Genomic DNA, 10,587 nt, shown 5'->3' with positions numbered 1-10,587 from the left:
GAGATAGTACTGAGTACTTGTGAGGAGTATTGTACTATGTATTGTTACATGTTCTCTATCATTATAATATATAGATAGTTCGGGGTTTTCAGCTGTATGCTTTCCCCATTACATATTGTGTTGATATGTGTGATTGATGTTTCAATGTGCGCATGCGATTGTTTCTTAATTCCGCAAATTGATGATCAATGGTAGAGGAGGTTATGTATTATGCATGCATTCCGAAAATAGTGTATAATCAGGATAATCTCTGTGAATAAGTGTTATATTATTCAAAATTTCTACACAATTAGGATCGATGACATGTGGAATTGAATACTATAGTTAATTCTTACTTGAAATTAATATTTAAGGAGGATTAAAACTATAAGGGAGCTTGTGCATAGTTCTTCTAAGCTAAGGTTGGGTTCTCGTAGTTCCACTTAATTTAATGAGTCGCTTTGGTTAGCTCCTAGCTCATAATTAGGAACAGTCCGACTAACATATATCACAAATAATTTTTTCTTACATTCTTTAACTATTAAGCATATGCATGTTAATATAATAAGTATAATTTTATTAAGTCAAAGAATATAAATGTAGTTTAATTAATAAATATAGACATTTTTTTTGGATATTTGTTATATTTGCCGTAGGTATGGTATTATGCATGTTAGCTAGTAGTGTCACCTGCCTTATAGCATCAAGCGCTTTGCAGATGAGATATTGTGCGATGTTGTCTTTTTGAAAGTCTGTGATGTTTTATTGGGTCAACCATACCTATGGAAGCATCATGTTGTAGCTTTTATAACAACAGATTGTTCAAGCACAGGCTCCTTGTTGGCTCCAGTGCGCTTGCTTCTTATGGTAACGATATTAATGTTAAGTTGCAAAGGCGATTTAGGCTCTCTTGGTTTTGCATTAATTAGTTTAGCACCTCTTTGTCTGTTACACCCTCCCAGCGAGTAATTAACTCGAGGCAATCTTTAGTAGCATGAGTATTTACTCGGCAATGAGAGCACCAAGGCCTCCTTGGAAATTGACAATCTCGAGCAACATGACCTTCTTGATCACAATTATAACACTAAACTGGACCTCTACCTCTAGTTCTTCCTCAAGGAAGCAAATCTAGGAGATCAAAGAGCATTGGCTCAAGAGGAGTTTCTTTAGTAAGCAGTAGCATCCAATAATTCTCAGCCCCAGAAAGAAAGATTATTGAGTAAATGATAGAAATGCAAGAATAAGAATGAGTTTGTTTTTAATCACATGTAAAATAATGAATAAAAAATGGTTACTTTTAATCCTGTGAATGCATTTCCACATATGTGTGACTTCCATATATGCACACTTCCAATGAATAAGGTGCGTATTGGACTTGATGTGCTGAAGGAAATGGAATAGGAAGTGGTTGCTATTAGGAAGAAATCGAAAATAGCCCAAGACAGATAGAAGAGTCAGTTATCATGCTTGTTATAATTTTTTCGCAGGTTCCATCTATAGTGTTTAGAGCTGTAGCTAAAGTTCACAAGCAGGGAGAAGAGGAGAACTTGCATTGGATTCAAGGTAACTCTTTCCTCCATAATTTCTCTAAGGAAAGCACAAGTATTTTGTTTTTGTTGTTTCTGGATCAAGCCACTAGATCTAAGGAGTTCACTTCTATCCGCAAAAGAGAATTTTCCATCAGACAACTTAACGGCTCCACTAGGGAACGAGATATTCCTATAATGATTTCCTTTTCCTAGTCATTTTAGACCTTTGAAAGTGACTCAATTTGACTTGTTTAGACAATAATCAACTTTAGGAAAGCATAATTTTGAGCTTGAAAGGGTTTTTGTTTCGTCTTTTGAACAAAATTAGACTAAAGATTACAAAAAATCCTCTAAGGAAATGAAAAAGAACATAAGGATAACAAAACATTAGTCACTACCTCCACTTTGCACTAATCCTGTAACCCTGGCTAGGGTTTCCTCAAAAATTGTGAATGGAAATTTCTAAAAAAACAACCAGGACATTCATGTTTTGAGGGAAAAAATGGGCATATTTTCAAAACCCCTCTTTATCCCAAGTAGCCCTTCATGTCTACGTTCTAAGCCACTTTGAATCACTCAATTTGGATTTGAAACAGAAAAGTTATGACCAAAACATTGATAGGGTGTCTAGTAGGCAGCTTAGAGACAAAGTTGGGACAGTCAATTTTTGGAGGCCTAAATGACTAGATTTTTCAAACCTATTTCTATGGTATATTCCTGGTTCATGTTGTAGTTCCATTGTGGACATGTTTTCTCTGAATGATATTCTTGGTGGAAAGAGCAATAACTATGCACTCCCACACTTTCAATATTCAACACAACATTCGAACTCTAGGCATATTTAGCTAGATGATTGTTATTGTTGTTATTATTCCTTCAGAATGTCGCTTCTGCACATCGTCACTTTCACAAGTGTCGCTTTTATGTTCACAACTGTCGATTTTGCTTCCTTTTACTTTGATAAGTGTAGTTTTCATGTTATCTTCACTCTGGCATGTGTCGCTTTCAAGGTCATTCATATTTTGCAAGTGTCATCTTCATGTTTTCCTCTTGCCCAGTGCAAGCTGTAAAGGCATTAGCCCTCTTGCTAGAGGCAATGCTTGATGACAATGGATTGTTGGATTATGTCAAGACAAACATTCCAAAACCAGGATCAACTGATGCCTAGAACCTGACCCAATGGAAGAAAGATGTAGCCAAGGCAAGGAGAATAATATTGGAGGGAGTGCGAGACCACATTGTCTCAAATCCCATAGGAAAGAAACTCCTTTCGCAATGTGGAAGGCACTAACAGAGCTATTTGATAATAACACACACACACATTATCATTATCATATTTGAATTTGAGCTATATATATTCTTTATGCTTTGCTATTCCAAACCATTTACATCTTGTTGATTGGACATAAGTAAATGGGAATAATGTTAAATGTTTTTCCATCTAAGAAAGGATAAGATGGGCTCATTTAACTATCATTAAAGTGCATTTTGAGATTTGATTATTGGTTTATAAGTTGTTCTACAATGGGTTGACACTTATCTTTTTTTGTTGGTATATTTTCTCTCTGAATTTTTAAAAGTTCTGGGGTTTATCGGGGTTTAAATCACCAAGGTGGAAGATGGATCCTTATTTATTGAGAGCAATAGTTTTTAGCATTATTTTAACTAAATAAATAATTTTGTAAAAATATGTGATAATATTTTCATAAAATTAAATTTATTAAAAAAAAACTTATCATTAAAAATAACCCAATAGCTTGTATAAAAAACATTTCATCAAGAACATTTTCATATGCCCTGGAATCTGGCCAGGAAACAAACTGGTGATTTCAAAAAATTATTTGCAGACTTTTCACTAGATCCCTTAGGGCAAGAAAATGCTACAACAAAACTTGAATGTGCATTTGAATGAACCAAGACATTCTTGGCTAACTTCATTGACATCCATGCTCAACCATTATTGTAAGGCCAAATTGAATGGTTAAACTTTGAGTGTGTGTATTATTTTTCATCCATCTTAATGCTTTCAAAGTGGAAAAAGTGGAGAAATCAGCTCACAAGACCATTTTTACGGCATGACCAATTTTGGAAAATTTGGGTCTTAAACTCTCGGGGAGCATTTTGAGGTGACATAAAACGATGTTTTTAGGGGGTAAAACTTTGTTGCTTTACTATAACACCTTTTTTTCCTATTCTACACATAGAGACCTTTCCAATGGTGTAAGAATTGTATCGTGCACTAGATTTGTTTCCAGCACAAACACGAGCATTGCAAGGTAAATCAAATGTAGCATGTGTTGGTTTTATTTTTAGCACCAAAAGAAACATTGCAAAGTAAAATATCTCTAGCACACACTACATTTGTTTGTAGCACAATCGCAAGCATTGCAGGTTAAATCAAATTTAGCACACACTTGATTTGTTTTACATATAGGGAAAACATTGCAAGGTAAAACAAATGTAACACATGCCAAATTTGTTTCTAGCACAAATGCAAACATTACAAGGATTTGTTTTTTTTGCTTTGACAAAAAATTTATGCTACTTACCCATTGTTTAACATTAGGAATTCAATTTTTGTTATTTATTATTATTATTTAAATTTATTTATTTTGAAGGTGATTGGTTGAGGTCTCATTGTGGGTTGTTTAATAACTTCCTTTTCTATAAGTTACTAATTTTTTGTTTTTAGTTTTATTTCCTTTTTATTCAAATTATTTTTTAGTGTTCTATTATTTCCATTTTCTTGATTTTTATTTTGTTTCTCCATATTTTCAATTTAAGACGACTTAATATTATATTAAAAACATATTTTAATAATTTTAATTATAAAGAAATATATATGTGTGTGTTAATATAAACCATATTACTTAATCATATTTCTTAATTTTTTGTGATGACTTTCAACAATACAATATTTTATTAATTGCTTTATTTTTTTGATGAAATTTGTGTCTTTATTGCTTTTTAGTTTAATTAAGCTTTATTTAAGCTAAATGAAAAGTAATAGCTATTATGTAGCCCTTGTTTAAAATAAGTTTTTGAATGCATATATCTATTCATTTTGATATTTTTTTGTCCTATATTAAGCAAAATTCTTAAAAAACATACAAAAAAAAACCAAAACATCTATCAACCAAATTTAATAAAAAACATAAAAAAAAAAAAAACCAATTTTAATTAAACTATTCTAAGCCTACTACTCGATGCTTGTCTCATTATACCAACCACTAAATTTTCCAACAAAAATACTTAAACGCTAGTTCACTGAAACTAAATAAAAAAATAACATTTCATTGTTCCCACTATTAAATTTTCAAAAAAAACATTTAAACGGCTCTGCTAACCCATTAATTATACTGATACACACCTAGCACCCTCATGCTGCCCATTACCCTGGTACAAGTAAAACTTGTCTTTCCGCGAAAGGACATGTATTTTTATGTGTACTTCTTCTGGGGTTGAAATTTGTCAATTGTGAAAGTGATTTGTATATTTTTTACAGGTATTAAAATGTGTCAGCCTAACGTGCAGGTCACATCCATTGCCTTTTTAACAATTTAATACATTTCTTTTCTATAATAAAAGACAGTACATTAAATTATATCTCTGGTCAAAAGTTGCTGCGTGTTACGAAAGGAATAACTAAAAGTTGTTGAGTGTTACTAATGGTATTTCGGTGGGAGATACTTGAGTAAATATGTGGGGTGTTAATAATTGCATAACAAAAAAAAGTTGCAGTGTCAATAATGATATTACAGTGAGAACATGGGTCTTTTACTTAGTACATATTTGCTGTGTCTTGATAATAGAGTTACTAAAATAGTTGCTGAGTGTTCCAGTGAGAGTTACTAAGTAAATAGTGCATTGTTTTTCTTTCTCCTTGTTCTGCCCCATTTTGGAAACTCGGTTCAAGAGTTACTAATGGTATTCCAGTGAGAGTTACTAAGTAAATAGTGCATTGTTTTTCTTTCTCCTTGTTCTGCCCCATTTTGGAAACTCGGTTCAAGAGTTCCTTCTCTCTGGACCAAACCACTGAATACAATTAAATTTGACAGTGATCCCATAGTACTCTAATTTTATACACTGATTAAAATAAAATAACATGCCACAAACTGATATGAATTAAATTATAAACATTTTGAAAAAGCCCCCCATTTTGAGAGACATATGAGAGGAAGCTATTAGAGGGTGATTCTATTCTATTTTGTGTGTCTTTATTTCTGAACTCTGTGAGGAGTCACTATTTTCAATGTAAAGAGGTGGAGTCCAACATCCATTTTTAATTTTTTCCCATAATAATAGTTTAGCCAGATGTAATCTGTAAGATGTATTTTTCCAAAAAGCAAGAAACTGAACCACTAAATGATTTTATTTTCATAAAACGCTGCTATGAAAATGGTTTCAGTGATCCTTTTTAATTTATACTTGGCTTGGTAGTGTATTCAGGGTTTCCCCTTTATATTTTGTGTTTGTTGGAGGTTTTTCCGGTTAAAACAACAATTAAAAAAAAACTACACACTAATTTAATGAAACCCGATACTTTTTGGTTCTGGAGACCTTCATAATGCACTGTATGCTTTACAATACACAGTCAGTCATACCCAGGGATCTCTTCATATAGATTCACACTCTTATACCTCCATGCCCCCTTACCCATTTGGTAGGTTGCTGGGATTAAAAACTTAACGGTACCATTCTGGCCTCTCACTATCATACCCAGTGAAAAATATATATCAGAGAGGGCACCCAATAGATAGATTGAGAGGATCATGGCATACAAAGCAGATGATGACTATGACTACCTATTCAAAGTGGTGTTGATAGGAGATTCAGGTGTAGGCAAGTCAAATCTGCTGTCCCGATTTACCAGGAACGAGTTTAGCTTGGAGTCCAAGTCGACTATTGGTGTGGAATTTGCAACTCGCAGCATCATTGTGGATGGGAAAACGATCAAAGCCCAGATATGGGACACTGCAGGCCAAGAGAGGTAGGGATTTATTCTCTTCAATACTGCCCTCAATATTTCTTTGCTTGCTAGTGTTTTTTCTCCGTTCTGTTTTTGACAAATACCCAGTCCATTCATCCTCTCCATAAGGAATATACTCATCCTTTCTGTGAACACAAAGTTCTGGATGACGATATCTCGGTATTCTTTTCTCATCTAAAATAATTTTTTGTTAAAATTTGCAATGTGCCTATTGCCAATAGTCCCAACTAAGACTCAGATCATTAGACAGAGTTTGCTATCAGTCCGAAAATAACATCAATAACATAATTTTGTTCTGTACTCCAGTCAAAAGAAGTTTTCGATTTCTTCACCACGAGAGAGGATCCGGGTTGATGAAAGCGGGGCTCTCTTACAGCCCCACAAGGGTTTGAATGCTCAAAAAAGTGGTCGATGTGCTCCATAAGGGGCCGTCGTACTGGTCGAGCTATCATGGCCCTTAAATTGAGGCCAGGAAGACAACCAAGATCTTCAAATCAGAAAATGTTCTAGTAGTTGGTTTACTTTTCAGTCTGAAACTGACTAATTGCCTTTACACATGTTAATGATCAGGCTAGAATCTCTTTAAATTTCCAGCTGATCTAAACCATTTCAAGGCAGATATAATATCCTGCCATAAGTGCTCTCAATTCAGCTTGTTGGTTTGATATTTCTCCCAGTCCTAGCAGATAAATCTAAATGATTTTCCCATTTTCATTGCTAATGGTCTCGCCTCACCTGCTTTTCCAGGGTGGTTGTTTGTAGCGTTTCAAGTCTTTTATTTGCAGTGACTTGCATTTAGCGGTGACTAAAGGTTCCCTATTCTTCTAGTTGCTTAGTTGGGATCTGAATCTTGAATAATGGAGACTCCCCAGCTGGTAAAAATTGAGATCAGGCTGTCATTTATATCTGTGTGATTTGAAATTCCATTAGCTTTTAATATTTCCATAATTTTTGTCTTAACCTTGGTTCAAATAATATCTGGACTATTCATTTTACTTTCAAAATTATATTCGTTTCTTGTTTGCCACCATATGTAGTGCGGCAATAACTCAATTATTTTTTGGAGGGCGTGACTGTCCTTATATAATGCTTTCCCTTTCTGGATCCATTCTTTCCACCAATCCTAGAGAGATCCACCTTTGTGATGCATTAACCTGTTCACAAGTTCAACTTGTTTTACCTAGCTCCCAAACTACATCATTGCAGGGACACTAGCAGAATAATTGTTGAGTTGCCACAACTGAAGGGATACTAGCAGAGTAACTGTTGAGTTGTTTCTAATGCGTCAGCCTTCCGTTATAGGGCACAACGAAAGGGGCTGTGAGATTATCAAGTTTTTTGTTGCTAAGATCTTGTTTCTGACTGTCATGCAGTAAAACAACCCAACTTTTGGCCAAATTACAGTGGACCAGCAATGGGACCAGCTCCCAGAACCTTCTTCTTTCTGGATGAACGGACTATCACCTTCTTGAGCAGAATAAGTCCCTTTGCTAGAGTATCCCAACCTAATCTTGTCTGGTCCTGCTCCTTGACTTAGGCCTCTTTGTAACTGTATGTTATAGATTTTCTTCTTTTCGTCCTTGTCGAAGTTTCCTGCTACAGGTTTGGGTGCTTCCATATTTTGCAATTATATTAGCCAGATTACCCTCAATACTTTCCTAATCAAGAAAACTGCCACTTTGATAATTACAGCTCTTTGGAGCTTTTGCTTGGGGAAGATTTTTTCCTTTTAAGATATAGGGATGCTTGCCCCAGGCATTATCCCAAAAATATGCTCTTTCCCATCTCCAATTTCCCTGATATGTGCTGCTTGATTAATCTACTTCCTTTTTGATGGCTGACCAAATTGGGGATTCCTTAATTCGTGAGAACTCCCTTTTTAGAGTATCACAAAGGCTGTCACCTGCTATGTATGTGGTACATATGATCTATGTTCTAAGTTCATTGTGCATTTCAGTTGTTGGTAGTTTTCTTTTTTCGCTATCTTATGCACTTCTGACTGTTGTTTTTTCTCTGTATTTACTTACAAACTATCATTAACTGCATTGTATTCTTTCAAGAACCAATGGTGGCTTTTATGGGTACTGGCTGGTTTAGAAGTTTTCCATTGAAGTATCATTTTGCCGGCTGAGGTTTCTTTCCACACTGTTGCAGGGATCATGGTAGAATACCATCGATCATATTGTTAAGTTCCCCTTTTGTGATTCTAGGAATGCTGTAAGAATGCCCACATTGATTATCTTACAGAAGAGCAGAAGCCATCCCATACATATTACTCACTTGTCTGTCTTATTTTGATTTGTAAGAGCAGGTACAGAGCCATCACAAGTGCATACTATCGGGGGGCTGTGGGTGCTTTATTGGTGTATGATATAACTCGGCACACTACTTTTGAAAGTGTGGAGAGATGGCTGAAGGAGCTTCAGGACCATACAGATAACAACATTGTTGTAATGCTCGTGGGTAATAAAGCTGACCTACGCCATTTGAGGGCTGTTTCCACTGAAGATAGCCAAGCCTTAGCTGAGAGAGAATCTCTCTATTTCATGGAGACATCGGCTTTGGAATCGACAAATGTTGAGAATGCTTTCACGCAGGTTCTCACTCAAATCTATAGAATTGTTGTCAAGAAGGCTCTTGATGTTAGTGAGGAGCCTTCTGCAATTCCGCCACAAGGACAAGCAATAAATATCAAGGATGATGTTACAGCTACCAAGAAGCCAATGTGCTGTAATTTCTAGCAGGCAGAGGCAAGTTGTTAGATGATGCGGATATTTGAGCAGATTCTTTACAGTTGTAGTTGTTTGCACGAATGGTTGAGTAACTTCTTTACTCATTTGAGGGTTTCTCAGTTCTGATGATATATTTCTGGAGTCACATGAATGTTCTATTGGCTGAGTTGACTGAATTAATTTCCTCGGGTGTCTAGAATAGATTCGAGGAACATAAATTTGTAACTTATGATGAGTGATTTCAGCGATATATCTTATTTTTGTCATAATTCCATGCTCGATGTTTTGTATTCTTTGCATTATACGATTACTATTGATCCTTCCTATTCATTGATTTACTATTATGGAAAATTTATTAACATATTGCAGTTTCTTGTTCCTTTCTTACTTCTAGGCCCCTATAGTTCTTAATAAACAGGAAAAATATATCTTTTCTCTAATGCAATTTCATTTCTTATCTGTTGGAAGACTTGAGGGAAATAAACTAGATTCCGAGTCTCAAGGAGGCGAAGTGTATTAGATTAAGTCAAGTCCTTTCATGAGGAGTGGTCGTTTCAGGTTTCATTGTTAAGGTTACGAGGGATGCTGCAACCACTCCATTTTAACTATATTGATATAACTGTCAAGTATGAACAGCCTAATAATGTAATTCTGATTCATGGCTGTTTTGAATGCATGCTCTATATGAAATATTGAAATTGTGGTCCCTAAATGCATCTGGTTGTCTATTCGTCTATCTGTCTTTGTCATATGTTATATGGATCTCAAATTAGACATGCACTAGTTAAACTAATTAATGAATCTATATATATATATATCATAGCTTCATGTTTCCTTCTTTTTTTGTTTTTTGTTTTTTCGAATGAATCAAACTTCCAAGCTTGTTTCGAACCATCGTTGTAAAATGGAATTTATAAGTGTCTAGAAGATTGATGTTATATTTTCAGCTATGCATTCTCTATTTTTCCCATATTCATTCCTTTTCTATATTCATTCTTTTCTGAATTAAAAATGCCTTAAGTTGAACTATCAATGTTTCAACTTCCAAGTATGAAATCTCAAGCATGAAGCACTGTTGAGCTGTTTCGTTGGTCATAGCTCAAAAATAAAAAGAAAAAAGTTAAAGGGTATGTACGATTGTTACACAAGTACACATATCCATACCGTGGGTACACGCTCTGGACAGGGATGTTGTACTAGGTACATGGGGTATGTCGTGGGTACATCTAGGCTGTACCCAATTCAGCAAGGTATGCATGGAGTGCAGGTGGGTATATCCTCATCCCTATTCTTTGAGTGCCTTGTCAAATTTGGTACTCCTGGATGTACCCTGCTGAATTGGGTACAATTTGGCAAG

At 35.1% G+C, this 10,587-nt stretch overlaps 1 protein-coding gene across 1 annotated transcript; it reads left to right on the top strand.

Moving 5' to 3' along the window:
• Window positions 1-5,672: 5,672 nt before the first annotated feature.
• Window positions 5,673-9,532, top strand: LOC149157061 (ras-related protein RABA1f-like). Its single transcript, XM_089439054.1, has 2 exons — window positions 5,673-6,498; window positions 8,810-9,532. The coding sequence occupies exons 1-2, from the start codon at window positions 6,281-6,283 to the stop codon at window positions 9,237-9,239; spliced, it is 648 nt and encodes a 215-aa protein (XP_089295180.1). The 5' UTR covers window positions 5,673-6,280; the 3' UTR covers window positions 9,240-9,532.
• The last annotated feature ends 1,055 nt before the right edge of the window (window positions 9,533-10,587 follow it).

Source organism: Pinus tabuliformis, chromosome 9 (assembly GCF_031772625.1).
Source record: "Pinus tabuliformis cultivar Carrire ecotype Pingquan chromosome 9, CPIR1, whole genome shotgun sequence".
Taxonomy (NCBI): Eukaryota; Viridiplantae; Streptophyta; class Pinopsida; order Pinales; family Pinaceae; genus Pinus; species Pinus tabuliformis.
The sequence above is the reverse complement of the archived record's forward strand: the minus strand, read 5'-3'. Positions and strand labels throughout refer to the sequence as shown.

Excerpts from the sequence above, each read along its gene's own strand:
- LOC149157061 (XM_089439054.1), top strand. The coding sequence starts at position 6,281 with ATGGCATACAAAGCAGATGATGACTATGACTACCTATTCAAAGTGGTG. Across the intron at positions 6,499-8,809 it reads GACACTGCAGGCCAAGAGAG|GTACAGAGCCATCACAAGTG; the intron begins GTAGGGATTTAT and ends TTGTAAGAGCAG.